This window comes from Zootoca vivipara, chromosome 9 (genome assembly GCF_963506605.1).
Source record: "Zootoca vivipara chromosome 9, rZooViv1.1, whole genome shotgun sequence".
NCBI lineage: Eukaryota > Metazoa > Chordata > Lepidosauria > Squamata > Lacertidae > Zootoca > Zootoca vivipara.
Genome location: NC_083284.1, coordinates 72,505,183 through 72,525,134, shown reverse-complemented (window position 1 = coordinate 72,525,134; position 19,952 = coordinate 72,505,183). Strand labels below are relative to the sequence as shown.

General features: G+C 45.9%; 1 protein-coding gene across 8 annotated transcripts in view; it reads right to left on the bottom strand.

Moving 5' to 3' along the window:
• The window catches only part of PRMT8 (protein arginine methyltransferase 8), a 48,194-nt gene that overhangs the window by 21,981 nt on the left and 6,261 nt on the right, over positions 1 to 19,952 (bottom strand). For 5 of the 8 annotated variants that reach the window (XR_009558191.1, XM_060279026.1, XM_060279029.1 and 2 more), the window contains exons 2-7: positions 19,386 to 19,553; positions 18,255 to 18,410; positions 5,948 to 6,011; positions 2,404 to 2,546; positions 1,945 to 2,032; positions 1,046 to 1,161 (exon numbers count right to left, since the gene is read on the bottom strand). Coding sequence is in view for 7 of the 8 variants with exons in the window: in XM_060279026.1 (XP_060135009.1) it covers positions 1,046 to 1,161; positions 1,945 to 2,032; positions 2,404 to 2,546; positions 5,948 to 6,011; positions 18,255 to 18,410; positions 19,386 to 19,553 (735 nt within the window). In the remaining variant the exon portion in view is untranslated. The remainder of the gene's footprint in view (positions 1 to 1,045; positions 1,162 to 1,944; positions 2,033 to 2,403; positions 2,547 to 5,947; positions 6,012 to 18,254; positions 18,411 to 19,385; positions 19,554 to 19,952) is intronic. The other 3 variants (XM_060279028.1, XM_060279030.1, XM_060279031.1) reach the window with 3 other exon arrangements.

The window sequence follows — 19,952 nt, the reverse complement described above, 5'->3', positions numbered from 1 at the left end:
ATTTCTCACTGGTGCTTTTGCAATGCTATAATTACAAATCTCTACAAAAGAAAAGAAAAACCATGCTAAAATGAATTATTGTTGGTATCAGATTAAAATATATCACCACTTCAAAAAACACTACAAACTGGTTTTTACTTAACATACAGCTACAGTAATTTGGGGACGCAGGTGGCGCTGTGGGTTGGCGGTTTAAATCCCCGTGACGGGGTGAGCTCCCATTGCTTGGTCCCAGCTCCTGCCAACCTAGCAGTTCGAAAGCACGAAGTGCAAGTAGATAAATAGGTACCACTCCGGTGGGAAGGTAAATGGCGTTTCCATTCCATTCCAGAAGCGGCTTAGTCATGCTGGCCACATGACCCAGAAGCTGTATGCAGGGTACCTCGGCCAGTAAAGCGAGATGAGCGCCGCAACCCCAGAGTTGTCCGTGACTGGACCTAATGGTCAGGGGTACCTTTTTCAGTAATTTGAATACTTAACAATTCTTCACACATACCAAGGATTCAATTATGAGCACCTCTAAGAGCAACATCTCTTAAGACTTTATATACATTAATAGTAAGCTTCCCAGTAAGCCAAAGGCTCATCAGAATGAAGGGGAAGCTGGCTATAGATATTCAGAGATGGCAAGCTATTAGGCAAGGCTTGTGTCATGAAGCAGCCACTGCCCCTCTCCACCACCAAGGGCAGTGTACCTGGCAGTGTACCTGTCATCCAGGGTGCACATTTACAACTTCCCCTTAATCCATTTTTCCTGGACTAGATCATGCATAGTAATTATCCTTTCCATTAGTTAGTGACATTTACTAGCTGCAACTTTAGGCCAGAGGGGACTGAAGCAGAGCCACCAGAATTATAGACTGTGCTATTATAGTGCAATGGAATGCCGTCTTTTATATAGAAGGATCAGCATTTGAAGCTGATTAGCAGCATGAAAAGTCAGAGCGAAAGGACAAAGACAAAAGTACTGGGTCCCTGAAGAATATCACAGAAATCTTTTTTAAAGTAACACTGTTTTAAAATTATACTTTTAGAAACGCCAAACCTTTATTAAACAGGCATTGGTCACCACCTGCTTTGGGTCTACAATGTCCACCAAGGGTTCCTTCATGGCAACATCCCTGATACAGGTCATATCAAAGCCATATACATTCTCCCACCCTGTCAAAACAAATGGAGAGGGTCAAAGGTCAGTACAAATAAAAGGGAAACATTTGCAATTCGTGCAAGTTTAGCCTAGGGAAGAGACGATTAAGGGATAATTGCTGTTTTCAAATCTCTAAGGGGCTGTCACACAGTAGATGAAGCAGACGTTCCTTTGCTCCAGACAGCAGGACTAAAGGTTGGGAGTTTCTAAGAAGCAGATTTTGTTAAACATGAGGAGAAATGTACAGTGGTACCTTTACTTACGAATTTAATGCGTTCCGAACACACATTTGTAAGTTGAAAAAAATTGTAAGTTGAATCCCATAGGAATGCATTGGGAGAAAAAATTCGTAAGTAGAAGCAACCCTATCTAAAAATTCATCAGTAGAAAAAATCCTATCTAAACCGCATCCAAGATGGCGGACGGAGCTCCATTCGTAAGTAGAAACATTCGTAAGTAGAGGTACCACTGTAATAGAAAAGCTTTTTGACAATGGAAGTCAAAAGCAGAATTTTGAGTCCGGAGACCTCAGGAACCTGCTGTGGCAAGGTTACAAGGCACATTGAAGGCAAAGTTGCTCACATCCAGACAGACTGTGATGCAAGTCTCTTGAAGTTGTTTGGCCTACCATAGGGATGCTTGGCCCTTTCCAATTGTGTGTGTTAGGCCTTGACCTCCTTGGACTTGCATACAGGCTGCAATTGGTGGATGAATACAATAATCCTCTCCATAGCAACATCAGCTAACAAACAGTTTGTATGAAATGCAAAGGAGAATTGTAATATCTACATACTTACAGTGGATTTTGAAGTCTTTGTACTGCCTATCTTCAATTGCTACCACATACAATGCAGCCCGGTCTGGAAACATAAGTCCCCCAGGTTTCTGTTGATGAATTATGGGGGAATAGATCTTATAAGCTAATCAATTGAGAAAGACATCATATTTTTGAACTGCTCCTTCCAAAACACCCACCTTTGCTTTCTTTGAAATACTTCATGTCACTAAGTCATGAGGTTGTTACATGAATCACTTCTAGAGAACTGCAGGGTGTCACTCCAAAATGAACCTTTGATTCCAAAAATCAAACAGATCTATTTCTCTGTTTATTTCACCCTCTTTACAGATCTTTTAGAGAGTCTCAAAATGACTCCCATTCCAACAAGTTAACTTTGGGTATTGATGGGGGGAGGATAATGACTGGCAAACTAATGGCCATTCATTCCAGCAACAAGTGTGATATATGAAGCACCTACCAGCCACTTGTCTCTAGCGAAGATGACAGTGTTAAGCATGGACTCATAGAAAAGTGAGTAACCCATCCATTCACTGACAATGATGTCTACTTTGTCCACAGGCAATTCAACTTCTTCTACTTTACCCTTAAATATTGTGATTACTGGAAGAAGCAAAAAAGAACAGGTTTCATATACCGTACTCAGGAAACTATTGGTGAAACATAGTATTCTGTCTCTTCTAATTTCATTTACATATTAAAATTTGATCTTAGTGAAAATAAATCCATTCCCTGCAAACAGCAACAGGATGTAGGATCCCACATATTTGGCAGGGATGAACGGAATCTTCTTTATTTCTACCTTACCCAAAAGTGAAAGTGTTTTATGTTTGGAACAATATTCATAACTGGAGTCAAGGGGTAAGATTTTACAAATTGCTAGTTCACACTGTGGTCTGAACCACAGAACCTAGGGCTTGTTGATCAGAAGGTCGGCGGTTCGAATCCCTGCGACGGGCTGAGCTCCCGTTGCTTGGTCCCTGCTCCTCCCAACCTAGCAGTTCGAAAGTACGTCAAAGTGCAAGTAGATAAATAGGTACCACTCTGGCAGGAAGGTAAACGGCGTTTCCGTGCACTGCTCTGGTTCGCCAGAAGCGGCTTAGGCATGCTGGCCGCATGACCCGGAAGCTGTCTGCGAACAAACGCCGGCTCCCTCGGCCTATAGAGCGAGATGAGCGCCGCAACCCCAGAGTTGTCCGTGACTGGACTTAACAGTCAGGGGTCCCTTTACCTTTACTTTAGTTCACCTATTATTTTATTTATTCATTTAGAACTTAGTACTATTGTTCATTAACCCCACTTTATAGATTACAGAGACCTGGCTTATTTTTATTTTTAGATAGGCACCTATGTGCACATGCATATCTGCAAACATCTACTGTGGTACCTCACAAGACGAATGCCCTGCAAGACTAATGCGTTTTGCTATCTGATGGTGATCTGATGGTGACTTGCAAGACGAATTCGTTTTGCGAAAAATTCGTCTTGTGAATTGCGGTTTCCCATAGGAATGCATTGAAATTTAATTAATGCGTTCCTATGGGCAAAAAAAGGAAATTCAATGCATTCCTATGGGAAACCGCGATTTGCAAGATGAATTTTTCGCAAAACGAATTGACTTGTGGAACGAATTAAATTTGTCTTGCGAGGCACCACTGTATTTTCTCTCTCTCTCTCTCTCTCTCTCTCTCTCTCTCTCTCTCTCTCTCTCTCTCTCTCTCTATATATATATATATTACTGTCTGCTATTTCACAAGATGATATACATTGTTTCCTGATACTGGACTATTGTTCATCAGTCTTTATTCAAAGCACTGATTGACAGATTGTCTTGTTAAGGGTTTTGAGTTTAAGAAAACATCACCCTTCACAAGTTCCAGGGCAACTGGGAAGTCTCCTGTAACTGTGAAGGCTTCTGCATGTTTTGGAACCCTGATTTTTTGTGTTTATTTTGTGTGTGTGTGTGTGTGTGTGTGTGTGTTGTGTATTTTTTTTAAAAAAAAATGTCCAGGATTTCATATAATTGTAGAGTTGGAGGGGACCATTACGGTCAGCTAGTCCAACCCTCTGCAAGGGCCTGAGTTTTTTTCTCATAGAGTTCTGGATCGTAAGCTTATTGTTCTATATTATGATAGCTATGAGGCATCTTCTCAGATATCTTGCACTGTTTGATAAAAGGGAATTTCTTATTATACTTAAACTAAGACTATTCTGTCTTTTAAAAGATCAAGCTCACATAAGGGAAAAATGGAAAACATTAAAATATAGTGAGTTAAGGATTTTAAGTATTTGGGAATTTGGTTTAGCCTGAAACAAAAAGGGGTGCCCTTTACTACAAATTCTATCCAATTCTCATCCACAATAAAATGAAAAAAGGTTTCTTTTTTTCTAAACAAATCCAGGCATCCAGCCCCCCCCCCAACTCTTCTTGTAACCTCGCAGCCACTCTACAGGGCCTTCTGCAACTGCAAATTCTGTCAGGAGGGAAAACATAAGAGCAATTTCTTGCTTCTCCATAATGGCGAATGGGGCAATTTACTTTCCAGCAAAACAGCTTTAGACGCAAAACACAACTTGAACTCAGCAGAGGAACTTGGAGCAGATTGTGCTGCTTTCCAAAGTGACAGATACAGATATGAGGTGAGTCTTGTGGCCAATGAACACCTCTAAGATCTGGAAAGTGCCTGGGGTTTACTTTTTATCGAACAAAGTTTTATCAGTTTATTTTGGAAATTTATGATCTGGTATTCATGAAAATCATACCCAGATCTTGGAACAACATAAAAATATATAAAATGTAATAAAATACATAATAAATGAATTCCAAAGAGCAACAAAAAAACCCCAATATAGTAGCAAACAAAAACAATGCTCCCCCCATTAAAAAAGACTATATCATAGCTGCCAAGTCTCCCGTTTTCTCCGGGAAATCCCCGTTTTTCCAGCTGTTCCTAGCTGAAAAAACAGATTTTTTTTGTTTTTCCCCGGTTTATTCTGGTGCAGTGGCCATTTTGGAACTGGGCGGAGCATGCTCAGAAGCGACTTTTGATGCTGCTCTGCCCAGTTCCAAAATGGCTGCAGTGCGACTTCTGGTGCGGCGGCCATTTTGGAACTGGGCAAAGCAGCATCAAAAGTCACTTCTGAGCATGCTCCGCCCAGTTCCAAAAACGGCGGCAGCGCTACTTCCGGTCTGCTATTTCCGGCCCGGTCCCTTATTTCTCTGACAGCAACTTGGCAGGTATGGACTATATATTGTTAAATTAGCCAAAGGCCTGGGAGAGCAATGTTAAGTTCCAGGCCGCCCCACACTGCAGCCTTGGTTTTATACTGCCAATGCACATACAAACATTACTTTAGAGAAAGGGAGGTTGTATGAACATTGCCAGTGGCCTCTAACCTTGAGCTGTTTCCAGCAACCCACTGCAGCTGGTGTCCTACGCTCAGCAGAAATCGGACATGGAGGATGAGCAACTCAAGACCCAGACCGTGCAGTTAGTGCAATTTCACCCGTGTTTCCATATTTCACCAACATCACCCACCTGTGAAACACCTGGTGCTGTTAGAGGATTTGACTTTAAGCCAACGGCTGCAAAGGAAGAACTAGGCACATACTTAGGGCACACTCCCAATTCTTCCTTTTGAATTTAGTGGTATGTTTTTACTTGTCCTCCTGTGCATGATGCTCACACCTGATGACAGGTGGGCATGATTTGGAGTCTGCTGGGCCTAATAAGCCAGAGATTCCCAACCATGGGACTAGATAAATTATTGGTCTGATCCAACAGGACTCTACTTTTTTTCTTAGATGTTTTCACATGTGTGAATACTCTGGTTCTTTTTAGTGAATAGAAGGACTGTAATCTAGAGAGGTGTTTGTGTGTGTTTGTGTATTTTCTTAAAAAAATTAATCACAATAAATCCATAAACCAAAATAAAACATGGGAATGTTAATACGTCAGAAACAGTAGGCACAACTACCGGTAATTTCCTTAAATATGTCTTACTGTGGTCCAAGTGATTTGCCTTGACAATTTTTTCGGAATAGTCAGATATACTGGAACATTCAATCTAAAGGATGCAGGAGAGAAAGAGAAAGTGCTTTGCATTAAGTATTGCAGAACCAATGAGAGGCATTTTATTCGAATCCTGACAGAAACTGTACGGAGAGAAAAAAACATAGAATATGAAAACATATAACTAAAAGAACAGGGAGTTACAAATTTAAGCTTTTAGTGTATATGTGCTCAATGAGGCATAGTCTCCATTTTCTTTTCTCCCATTTTGGACAAAATACTGAACCACCTTCTTTCCAGATCTGGGGCCATTGAAGTAATGATTCTCCATTTCATCCCTTTAAGAACCCCAGTTCAACCCTTTGAGACCCCCAAAATGATAAATTGGTTTCATATCATGACTTCCTACATGACTTCCGGCAATTGCTGAGTGGTTAGGGAAGTGAATAATCTGTTAGAGGACCTTCTTTTAGTCTGTAGTGCAAACACAGACCAACTGTGTTTTAGTAAATAATGTAATATGCTTCTTTCGTTTTTTCTTTTTAATATTTTAATTAATTTTTGTTGCAAAATCAGTAACAAAGCATTCACAAAACAATTACAGTGGTACATTGATTTATAAACTTAATCTGTTCCGGAAGTCCGTTCTTAAACCAAAACTGTTTTCAATCCGAGGCGCGCTTTCCCTAATGAGGCCTCCCGTCGCTGGTGCCCTTCCACCATTCGGATTCCATTCTTAGACCGAGGTAAAGTTTGCAAACCGGGACACTACTTCCAGTTTTGCGGAGTTCATAAACCGAATCGTTCGTAAACAGGACTGTTCTTAAACCAAGGTACCACTGTATTGTAATTTCTTTGTACAAACATAAATAATAAACCATGACAAAACTTACAAAGAAATGAATCACTAGGAGGGTGAATACAAAACATAATAATGAGGCGATTACAAAAAAAATCAATAGATTCTTCAGTAAACCAAATTGGAACTAAAGAATATTGCCTGCTTATGCATGCGATAATACAGTATATGTTGTAGGTGTTTCACATCCATGTGCTATTTCATTTGTATAGTTAATAAAATCATACCATACAGTGTAAATATTATTTTATTTTGCTGAGCCCTTGCCACGTTCATTTTTTGTGACTTTTCCATTATGTCTGTTTGCCAGAATATATTATACCAGTGATCTATATTCAGTAATCACAATGTTTTCCAAGTTCTGGCTATTACCATTCTGGTTGCTGTTAATAAATGTATAATTAATTCCTTCTTAATTGGTGCATATCTGAAGTATATAAATCAAGCAAGGCTAATGCTGGGGTTATTGGGATTGTCTGAGCTGTAATCTGAGATAGCTCTTAAAAGACATTTCCATTTTCCCCCTATTTGTGGACATTCCCATCACATGTGTTGATATGTACCTATAATTTGGTATCCTCTCCAACACAATGGGAAGCTATTGGCCTTTACATAAAATAGGTGCCTTGGTGTTAAACACCATCCATGACAATTTTTAGTGAACATTTCCTAGTAGTTGCTGACAGAAATGTATATGCTGCTTTTGTTCACAGACAGTTGCATTCATCCTTATCAATATTTATATCCCAATTTAGTTCTCACCAGTTTATTAGATTTTGTTGAAGGCAAAATTGGTTCTCAATCAAGGTTTTGTATAGAAGGGAAATTAATTCCTTAGTCATTATGCTTCCTCTTATCTTTTCAAATTCTGTTAGTTTCCTCATAGCTTCCTTTTTAATTTGTATATGTGTAAGAAACTGATATCCTAACAACCATAACTTTTGATTATTTTCTAAACGTAATCTCTGCTGCTGTAAGAGGTTGTCCCTTGCTATAAAAACCTTTCAAATAATATAACTGGTGTTCTTTCCATACATTCACATTTTATGATCTATTTTTTATTTTGAGATAAAGGAAGATGTTGTACTGAACTTATAGGTGACAGTGACAGTCCTGGGACTAAAACTTTTGCCCATTTTTCCCATATTCAAAATGACGTATGAGTATAGGGATTAGCAAGCCAACTCAACTACCAAAACGTATTTTTCATTAATGCAATGTAGGAACACCATCCATTTTCTATATCTTTCAGTGTTGAAAACTGGGTTCTCTTACTGGATGACCTCAATTCCATATGGTTTTGGATCCTGATACTAATCCTTCAAAAACTTGTATTTGTCAACTACCCGAAACCAAAGGGCTTCCTCACACGGATAGATTGTATAATGCGTTAAGTTGGATTGCTTCATCATAGCTACTTAGCTACTTAAGTTTGGAATGCCCCAACTGGCAACCAATGGGTGGAGATACAATAAAGATTTTTTTTAAAAAATGTGGTTGGTCCAACTGAATAGAAACTTATTAAGTTTTTTTCTGCTGGTTGTTCAGATGAGCTATTGGTACCGTGTTTCTCATATTATAAGACACGTCTTATATTTATTTTTTCCTCAAAAAAACACACTATGGCTTATTTTCAAGGGATGTCTTATTTTTTTCCTCCTCCTCCTGCCGCGGCCGGCATTGCTGCTGCTCCTATCACTATGTCTTATTTTCGGGGTATGGCTTATATTCCTTGAATGCTTAAAAATCCTGCTATGGCTTATTTTATGGGGATGCCTTAAAATATGAGAAACAGGGTATTCAACCTTGCAGCATTTGAAAGAAAAAGAACAATTAAGGTGCAATCAGAGTTTTAGATGTAGCCAGTCTGTCTACAATGGGGAGTCTCAATTTATTCCAATGTATTATATCTGTACATATGTTTTTTTCAAACAGTGCTATAATTATACTAACATTCAAATTATAGGTAATTTGTACCCCCAGCTATCTAAAACTTTTCCTAGCTATTGGACTCTTCAACATAGTTGTAAGTGTTTGTTGTATATGGAGGGGTGTATGAAAAGACATTACCTCTGATTTTTGAAAATTAACTTGCAATCTGGAGACCCTGGAGAACTGCTCCAATTCCGTACATAATATGTTGCCTGCTGTAATAGGGTCAAAGGTGCATAAAATTATATTATGTGCATAGAGGCCTAAATTTTGTTCTTTTCCATTTATAACCATTTCCACTTATAACCACTCCCGTACCAGAGAGGCCATTATATAATTTAATTGCTAATGGTTTTAAAATTAAGACAAATAACAGGGGCAACAGAGAGCAGTCTAGTTTCATTCCACAACTAAGAACACATTTTGGAGAATCTGAATTATTTATTCTAATTGCAGCCTGTCTTCTATCATATATGCCTTTCAGAAGTTTTTACAATTTTTTTACAAATCCATTTTTTTAACTACTTCCATTAGATAATTTGAATCTACACATTCAAATGCTTAAAAAATATCAAGTGAAGCACTTGATAAAGCTGATGATATTCCCTTTGTGTACTAAAATGAAGAATGTTTAATCATTTTCTTATTGGATCAGTAATTATTCAACCTGGAACAAAACCAGTCACTGTGATCCATACAACAGTTACCTCCAGGCTCAGTTATTGTAACTCGCTCTACGCGGGGCTGCCCTTGAAGCTGACTCAGAAACTCCAGCGGGTGCTTTGCCACAGGACCACATTCACCCAGTGCTATACCAGCTGCACTGGCTCCCGGTAGAGTACAGGGTCAAGTTTAAGGTGCTGGTTTTAACCTTTAAAGCCCTATACAGCCTAGGACCCTCGTACTTACAGGACCGCCTCTCCTGGTATCCCCCGTGGAGGACCTTACAGTCCTCAAATAATATCTTGGAGGTCCCGGGCCTCAAGGAGGTTAAACTGGCCTCAACCAGTGCCAAGGCCTTTTTGGCTTTGGCCCCAGCCTGGTGGAACGCTCTATTACAGGAGACCAGGGCCTTGCAGGACTTGACATCCTTCCGCAGGGCCTGCAAGATGGAGCTGTTCCGCCTGGCCTTCAGTCTGGGCCTGTTTGAACCCCCTCTATGGGACCCTGTAAGTTATCTCTTTGGCCCTTTTATTGGCTCATGTGGGACCAACATGGATAGCTGGCCCTGATGTAATTTGTGGGCAGTTATTTAATTTTATCCTGATTCTAATTTTTAAACTGTATTTTAATCAATTGTTTGATTGTGTTTTAATGTATTTGACATTTGATGTTAGCCACCCTGAGCCTGGTCTTGGCCGGGGAGGGCGGGGTATAAATAAAAATTTACTTACTACTTACTTACTGTCATATTATTGATTGACTAGTATCTTGAAGCCCGTTAAAATAACGGGTGCTAGAGCGCATGTCTCGGTAGCGGCCGTGGAAGCGGCAAGGCCGGATCGCAACCCTGGCGCTCGGCTATAGGAGAAGCCGGGGCCGCCGCCGCCTCATGCCGCGCCGCCCGGAAAGGCGGGCACAACGGGCGGGTGGGAACGGAGGGGAAGCCCTGGGACCGCGCAGGCGCCACCTCCGTCGCCGCCTCCACTGGCGGGGATGTGCGCCGAGGGCCCCAGGCTCCCCCGACAGACCACCGAGCAGCTGAAGAGGCCGAGCGCTGAGCAGGTGGGAGAATGGGGTGCGGGAAGATGGCGGCGCCGGCAGGGCGCCGGCGGCTTCGTCAAACATCTCGCTGTCCCACAGCAGCAGCAGCCGCTCTCGAGCAGGAGGCGTGAGGAGAAGCTGCCAGTGGCTCGTTTACTGGGTTCTGGTTCTCTTCATCGGTGGGGAGAGCGCACGTGTGTGCGTCCAATCCTTGTGTCCAATCCCTGTGTCCGTGGGGCACATGCGCAGTAGCGCAAACCCAGGGACACAGGGAATACTGGACGCAGAGACACTTGCACTTTATTATATAGGATTATTACTATTATTGATACTATTACTATATACCGCTATTCTATCATTAATACCACCACTCTGGGTGGCTTCCAACACGCTAAAATACTATTACTATTACTGTATTTTCATAACATAGATAATTGTATATTTATCCCTTTTTGTTTGTTTTTTTTAATTATGTGAACTTCTTTAAAATTAGTGCTTTGGCAGTGTATGTTAGTGACAGGAGGAAATACAAAATGTCTGGAAGAGAGGCAAATAAATAAAGTGCAAAGTGTGGGGGCAGAGTGGCTGGTTGTGATAAAGTTCTGCTGAGGGGTTGGAATCTTCCCCAAGATTCCCCCACTAGAGTTACTGACACCCTTTCCCACACTGAAACCCCACCCCCTTCCAGCCTACGTGGCAGATCTAATTCTCATCAATTTCCAGAAAATCTTTCAAAGGAATCTGAACCAGGAAGTGCAGAGCCACAATCTCAATACTGTGCAGCTGCCATGTTAGAAATTACTCAGTCACATTGTGGGGGGAACCTATTCAACTTGAGTCACCTTGTTTACCACCATCACCAAACAAATGTCTGACTCCAACCTCACAGGTATCAGGACACAATCTGGCTGAAAAGAGGCAAAGGAATTCTCTGTAGGTACAATCCTATGCACATTTCCTTGTCAGCAGGCCCTGTTGCAAATTGGGGGACTTGGAGAAAACACACAAAAGATTGCACTAAGTGACATGTGCCGCGTTTCTCCGAAAATAAGACACCGTCTTATATTTATTTTTCCTTTAAAACCCCCACACTGGCTTATTTTCAGGGGATGTCTTATTTTTTAATTACGCGTCCAGCCTTGCCTCTTCCTTGGGGCCCTCCAGAACTGCGCCTATCACTAGGTCTTATTTTCGGGGTATGGCTTATATTGCGCAAATGCTTAGAAATCCTGCTATGGCTTATTTTATGGGTATGTCTTATTTTAGGAGAAACAGGGTAGCAAGAAAAGAAATGGATGAGACTGACACCAAGATGGAAAGAATATCTAGTGCAGATCCTTTCTAAGTAGGGTTGCCAACTTGGTTGGGGGAGACCTAGCTGATTTTTTGGCCAATTGCTAGAATTTTTAATGTAAAAGCCAGACATTTTGATTAATTGTCAGAACATTCTGAGTAAAACTGGTGTGAGGGACAAGGGATACAGGGAAGTCCCTCCCATCTTAAGTTCCAGCCCATCCCCAAGCGCTGGAGAGAGTAAGGAGAGCTCTGCCTCCAGCGGAGAGTCAGGAAGTGGTGTCCGAGGCTCAGGCAAGGTTGTGGAGCCCATGCCGCAGGTGGGACAGGAAGTTGGACGCACGGGGGGGAGGCCAATCCCCCCAACTCCCGAATTGCGACGCAAACGTAGGGGGAAGAGGTTGGGTCTGCCAAAGCTTTGGTGCTGGAAGAAAACGCGCCAATCGCCATTCGGAGGTTCTGACACCTCACCTTAAGGATGCATTTTTACTGCTCTGAACACTGTAAATAATCAGCACTTAATAAAAGCCTTAAAAGACCATGCTGGAGTCGTTACTCTAGAGTAGCCATATCAGGCCCTCTGACAGCAACCTCCGAATCTTTTTTTGGCTACTTTGGAGTGCAGCGATGAGCGCTCAAGAGGCTGAGCATTGGAGGCTGGAGGCCGAAGCAGCGAAGCAGGAGCTACGGAACCTCACAGCGCAGGCACAGCAGCAATTGCATGCCGCTCAGGAGGAAGCGCGAGGGGCGCAGGAGGAGCTGAACAAGCTGGTGGACCAGGTGAGGACAAAAGAGGAGACTGAGAAACAGCTAAGGGTGATGGTATTGGACCTGCAGAAAAAGTTGGAAGAGGAGAAAGCCGCTAGAGGTGGGGGGGCGCCCCAGCCGCAGCTAGTCCAAGTGAGAAGGGGACAGAGCCTAGTCACCAAGTTTAGCGGCGACCCTAGGGAGTACCTAGGATTCGAGACAGAAATAAATTATGCGCTGGAATTGCATGCAGCAGAATTCCCAGATGACGCGCACAGAGTCTCCTTTATCATAGAGCATTTGACGGGGGCCGCCCGAGAATGGGTAAGACCGCTCATCGCGCAAAAAAATCCTTGCATGAAGAACGCAAAATTATTTCTAGAAGCTTTAAAAATAATGTACGCTAGTGACAGTGAAATGGAGGCCACTAAACAGGAGCTTCATAACTTAACACAAGGAAAATCGACAGTTAGGGACTACTGGGCGAGATTCACCATGCTGGTGCACAAACTGGGGTGGGATCTGCAAAGTGAGCCAGTGAAATCAGCCTTCTACCTGGGTTTGCACGCAGACGTTAAGGATGAGCTGGCAAGAGGTCCTAGACCGCGGACTATGGATGAGTTAAGCAAAGTGGCGCTAGCGGTGGGGGTGAGACAGGAATCCAGATGGTATGACAAACAAGCGACGCGCGCAGCAAAACCTTGGTTCCCACGCTCCCAGGACAGACCACATCACCAAACCCCACCCCAGGGCCCGCCCCCAGACCCGCCCAGACCAAGCCCAGAGCCGGAACCGATGGAGATCGGAGGAGCGCGCGCGCGGGCTTTTCAAACCCCGGCGGCGCCAAGACGCAAGGAGGGAAGAGGCGGGAATCGCTTTCTCTGCAACTCCCCCCGGCATCGCGTCAGAGACTGCCCTCATCGCAGAGAGTGGCAAGGAAAGGCGGGAACGGTTGTACCTTCCCCCACTGAAGCAGCACCACAGCAGGGAAACGAGACAGCCTGGCTGCAGGAGACAAGGGGCAGCAGCCAGGCACAGTCAGCAGACAACAGCCCCAGCCCGCCCACCCGCACAGAGAGGAGCAGAGCCAGCCCACCCCTCCCAGAGCAGGAGTGGTTCTAGAAGTCACGCTAACGCTCCCAAATGGCTATCCCCTGACAGTCCTCGCCTTAATTGACAGTGGTGCCTCAGCCAACTTCTTCTCGAGAAACTTTGCAGAAGAGCACCAGATCCAGCTTCTGCAGCTGGATTTTCCCCTGCACGTAGCCACCATTGACGGCAGAGAGTTGCTGGGAGGGGCCATCACTCATCAAACCCCCCCCCCCCATGAGAATGACGGTGGGAAGGCACTCAGAGACACTGGCTTTCAACGTCACAACCATCTCAGACCCCCCCATCGTTTTGGGAATGAGCTGGCTGGCACGCCACGACCCCTCCATAAGTTGGCACCAGAGATGCATCACGTTTGGGTCGGACTTTTGTCTGGAACATTGCATGCAGCACCAACCAGGGGAGGGGCCTCCAATAGCCACGGTGGCCACCATGCATGTCAAAGGGGGTGAGGCGATACCCAAGCAGTACTGGGACCTGCAGGAGGTCTTCAGCGAAGCGGAGTCCGACCACCTACCCCCACACAGGTCTTTCGACTGCCAGATCAACCTGGTGCCAGGGGCAACGATACCCCCAGCCAAGCTGTACGCCATGTCAGATCAGGAACTCGAGGATTTGCGTGCGTTCATAGACAAGAACCTCAAACGGGGGTTCATCAGAGAAAGCAAGGCAGCAGGGGGCAGCCCGGTCTTCTGGGTGGACAAGAAAGACACGCAACAGCGCCGTCTTGTGGTGGATTTCAGACGGCTCAATTCAGTGACAGAGCCAGTGGCTTTCCCCATGCCCAGAGTGGACGATCTCCTGACAGCGGCACGCAGGGGCAAGATTTTCACCAAGCTAGACCTGAGGGGGGCGTACAACTTGATCAGGATTCGGGAAGGCGATGAGTGGAAAACCACGATGTTCACGCCTCTGGGCTCTTTTGAATATCTGGTGATGCCCTTCGGGTTGCAAGGGGGCTCAGCATGCTTCCAGGCCTTCATGCACCACGTCCTGGGGTCCCTTCTCTTCAAGAACTGCTTAGTCTTCCTGGATGACATCCTTATCTATTCCGCTGACCCAGTGCAACATGTGAAGGATGTCAGGGAGGTATTGCAACGCCTGAAGGAAAACCACCTGTATGTGAAGCTGGAGAAGTGCAAGTTTCACACCAGGGAAGTGGACTTCCTGGGCTACAAACTGTCAGACAAGGGACTGGCGATGGACAAGGACAAGGTGCAGGCCATCCTGGACTGGCACAGCCCCAGGACGCGCAAAGATGCCCAACGCCTCCTAGGATTCGCCAATTTCTACAGGAAATTCATCAAGAACTTCTCGCGGGTTACGGCTCCCATCACGGACTGCCTGAGAGGCAAGCAGAAGTTCAGGTGGACGCCAGAGGCGCAAGCAGCGTTCGAAAGCCTCAAGAGGGTGTTCGCGTCCGACCAGAACCTGTTCCATGTGGTGCAGGATGCGCCCCTACGCGTGGAGAAAGACGCTTCAGACCGGGCGTTGGGAGCGATCCTGTTGCAACTGGACACCAACAGAGAGTGGAGACCTTGTGCCTTCTTCTCCAGGAAGCTGACACAGCCTGAACGCAACTACACGGTGTTTGATAGGGAACTTCTTGCGATCCACGCTGCTTTCCAGCACTGGCGACACTTCCTGGTGGGCGCCAAGCACCCCATCCAGGTGTGCACAGACCACAAGAACCTGGAGTTCTGGAGAACGGCCAGGGTGCTCAACCAGCGACAGATACGGTGGGCAGAGTTCTTCTCGAACTTCAACTTCTCCATCCACTACATCCCGGGGGAGCAGAATGTCAGGGCGGATGCCCTCTCCCGCAAACCAGAGTACATGGAGCAGGAGTTGCCACCAGCGCCCAGGCACATTTTCCCCCCATCAGCATGGTCCTGCGGAGCAGCAGTGGTGAGCGAGGCAGAACTCACAGCACTGACGGCAGCAGATGAGTTTGCCTCCCGCATCTTCAGAGAGCTGCGAGGGGGGAGGGAGCAAGCTAAAGACTTTGAGGAAAGGAGGGGTTTGCTTTTTTACAGGGGAGCCCTGTACCTACCCACCAAACAGCTGAGAGGTAAGGTCCTCAAGCAGATGCACGACAACCCAACGGCGGGTCATTTCGGAAGGGACAAAACCACTCACCTAGTCATGAGACACTTCTGGTGGCCAGGGGTGCGGGAGGATGTTCGGGATTATGTAAGGGGATGTGACACCTGCCAGCGAGCAAAGGTGGTCAGAGCGCCACCAGCAGGTTTGCTGGAGCCATTAGCCACACCGCACAGGCCGTGGGAAGTAGTGTCCATGGACTTCATCACAGACCTGCCGTCGTCCAGGGGCAAGACCGCAGTGTTGGTGGTGGTGGACCTCATGTCCAAAATGTGCCACTTTATACCGTGTGCCAGGGCGGTCTCGGCAGAAGAGACGGCCAAACTGTTTGTTGACCACGTATTCAGACTGCATGGATTGCCTTTAAGAGTTATTTCGGATCGTGGCCGCCAATTTGTTTCCAGGTTCTGGCGGCGGCTAATGAACCTCCTGCAGGTGGAGGTCAGTTTGTCTACGGCTCGGCACCCGCAGACCAATGGACAGGCGGAGCGGGTCAACGCCATTCTGCAGCAGTACCTGAGATGTTACGTCAGCCAGAGGCAAACGGACTGGGTGGATCGCCTGCCACTGGCAGAATTTGCCTACAACAATGCGGTGCACGTCTCCACAGGGGTGTCGCCCTGTAAGGCCAACTACGGGCGCGACCTCAGATCTTTCCCGGAGAGGGAGGGGGAGGAGGAGGAAGAGGGCCCACAGGCAGAGGATTGGGCAGAGGACCTGGAGACGGTGCACCAGCAGCTCAGAGAACACTTGGAGAGGGCCAAGGAAGCGTACAAGAAGGGGGCAGATCGCCACAGGCGACCGGGAGAGGTCATCAGGGTGGGGGACAAGGTTTGGTTATCCTCGGAAGGTCTTCCCACCAGGGGGCGATGCAAGAAGTTAGCACCCAGGAGGCTGGTCCCCTTCACGGCCACGCAACAGGTCAACCCGGTAGCCTTCAGGCTAGCACTGCCTGAGGACATGAGAGTGCACCCAGTGTTTCATAGATCGCTGCTGTCGCTGTACAGAGAAAGTACCAGGTTCAGGGACAGCGATCAGCCTCCAGAGGGAGGGGGGGAGACGGGAGACGCCCGACAGCTCAATGAGGCAACTGAGATTTTAGACTCAAGGAGAGGGGTGAGAGGGCTGGAGTACCTGATAGCATGGGAGGACACTCCGCCGTCCCACAATGAGTGGATACCGGCCACGGAAGTACCTGAGGAATTTTTAGTGGAAGAGTTCCACGCCCTGTTCCCCCACAGGCCCAAGCCCTGGCACATGGAAAGGGAGGGAGAGGGGGAGGGGCGGGAGGAAGGGATCGCAGGCAGCAGCTCTCCATGGAGATGGGAAGCGGAATTTGAGGATACGGAAGAAGAGGTGTGGGTTTCACCGAGGTCGACTACGTCAGAGGCAGGAGAGGACTGGCAGAACATTTTTACTCCCACCAGCTCTGACGCCACTGACTTCTTGGGATTCCCGTCTTCTCAGGGGGAAGGAGAAAGATCGCAGGATTGGGGGGAAATTTTTACACCCACAGGCTCAGATGCCACAGACTTCTTGGGGTTTCACTCGTCCCCAGCAAGCAGAGAGCCTCTAGGGAGGGGGGGAGAGGAGCCTGGGAGGGGGGTGGATGTGAGGGACAAGGGATACAGGGAAGTCCCTCCCATCTTAAGTTCCAGCCCATCCCCAAGCGCTGGAGAGAGTAAGGAGAGCTCTGCCTCCAGCGGAGAGTCAGGAAGTGGTGTCCGAGGCTCAGGCAAGGTTGTGGAGCCCATGCCGCAGGTGGGACAGGAAGTTGGACGCACGGGGGGGAGGCCAATCCCCCCAACTCCCGAATTGCGACGCAAACGTAGGGGGAAGAGGTTGGGTCTGCCAAAGCTTTGGTGCTGGAAGAAAACGCGCCAATCGCCATTCGGAGGTTCTGACACCTCACCTTAAGGATGCATTTTTACTGCTCTGAACACTGTAAATAATCAGCACTTAATAAAAGCCTTAAAAGACCATGCTGGAGTCGTTACTCTAGAGTAGCCATATCAGGCCCTCTGACAACTGGCATTTGTTTTTTTATATAAGGCGGCACCAGCAGCATTTCCACTTAATGTGTCTGCTTCAACGGTGCATTCACACATGTACACTGGCGGAGCTTCATTCTCCAACACCGGGGGGCGGAGAGCAGGCGGGGGCGGGGCTGGCGCGCATTCTGGGGGCAGCCGCCATGGCACCCTCGGGATCACGCTGCCCGGGGCAGAGCGCCCCCATTGCCCCCCTTCCTATGCCCCTGCACATGTACACATATGCGAAAGAGATTTCAGCATGTGTGATTTGTGCGATTCCAATGTTCCTAAAGTTCTCGAAAGCAGAAGAAGACAAGAAGAAAAAGTGGGGACAGAGTCTCAGAGATTATTCTCATATCAGCATCTCTGCCTGGCTCCATATCCTGACTAGTCAGAGTCCATTAAACTTCACTGCGGGCATCTAAATTTTTTAAATCAAAAGTTGGCAACGCTGCTACAAAGTTGCAAAAATATACACGCAAATATGACAGGATTTTTCAGGAAATGCTGTTCTTACCCCATAAACTTTCTTGGCTCCTGCCTTTGCTGCAAACATTGAAAGGATCCCTGTGCCACTTCCAACATCCAATACAATCTTATCCTTAAAAACATGTTTATTGTGATACATGGAGTTCCTGTACGTTAATGTGCGCACCTCATCCTTCAACATCTCCTGTGTTAGAAAAAGGCACCATATGTTTGCTTGAAAATACATGACTTACTTATGTTCCATTTTTTTTAAAAATCATATGTTTTAGCTAGCAAAAATGTTCTCAAATTTGGGGAGAAAACACCTGGAACTTTTTAGATTCGTGGATTTCGCAGTTGTATCTTGGAGGTCGTTTAGTCCATCCCTTGCTCATGTTCCACAGTAACACGAACAACATCAGTAAAGTCGCTGTTCAATTATCCATACTACCTTTTGTTTGATCTAACATGGAATTAGACAAGTGGAAGTTTCTGAGCAAACTTTTGCAGCCATTTTAGCTATATAGTTAAAGCAGCAAACAGTGCTGCTGTAGATAGTTCAGTTGGTTAGACGGTGGAGCTGATGGTTAATCCATTTTAAAGATAAGGCAGGGCGAGTTCCACCTGCTCAACTACTTCCCTGCACCTGAGGATCTGCTTCAAATATGTGTCACATTTTAAAATGGCTATTGGTGATGGCGAGCTGGTGGCCTGCAGGCTAGATCTCTCAGCCACTACATCAAAGGTGATGCTGCCTGAAATCTCCACCAAATTTTAATCAAAGTGTTATTTGATTTAATCAAAGTATTATACACACAGATAAATTCATGTATGAGGGACTGAGGTACAACTAGATCTTGGGAATTCCATTTTTTTTATACAAGTCCTTGACCCTTCTTGATTTTGATCACTGTAATATTTACTACATATAACTACATATAAGTGGCAAAGCCTCCCCCCCCCCCAGAGCAGCGTGGGAGCATGGGGTAGCAGCAAACAGCCCGCCTGCTGCTCCCAAGCCTCCCCTGGTGCTGGCTTGGGGGGGGGGGAGTGCCAGGAGGCGGTAGTGCCAGGAGGTGGGCCACAGCCACAAATAAGCCTTGGATTTTTAAGGTGTGGCTTATTTGTGGGTGTGTCTTATATTCGAGCCAATAGGGTAATGTTTTTTTTAAGGGATTACCTCATGAATTCCAAAGTGGGCATATGAATCAAAGTAATAATCCCTTGATGTCATCTCTTCTGGATTCAGGAGTTTTGCTATTTTTCCTCTGCCTGGAGCAGGAACGGTGGATTGGACAGGCTTTGGAACAGCTGGAGGCTGAATGGGCTGGGAAGGACCATTGCCAACCTAGAAAGGCATAAGAATTATGGAAATTCTCACTCTGTCGTGAGAGAACAGCAGAGATTTAAAATCACAAAATACGCAGCATCCAAGTATGGAAATATAGGCTGTAAAACACCCCAGAGTCCTGGCCACTCTTCTGCACACGCATCAGAAAAGAAAACTCATCTTTATCTGGAATAGATATAATTTAGATTTAGTATATTCCCCAGAATTTCAGTGGATGAGAGCCATCCACTGATGGTATAGACCAGGGGCCCCCAAACTAAGGTCTGGGGGCCGGATGCGGCCCAATCGTCTTCTAAATCCGGCCTGCGGATGGTCCAGGAATCAGCATGTTTTACATGAGTAGAATGTGTCCTTTTATTTAAAATGCATCTCTGGGTTATTTGTGGTTTCTGCCTG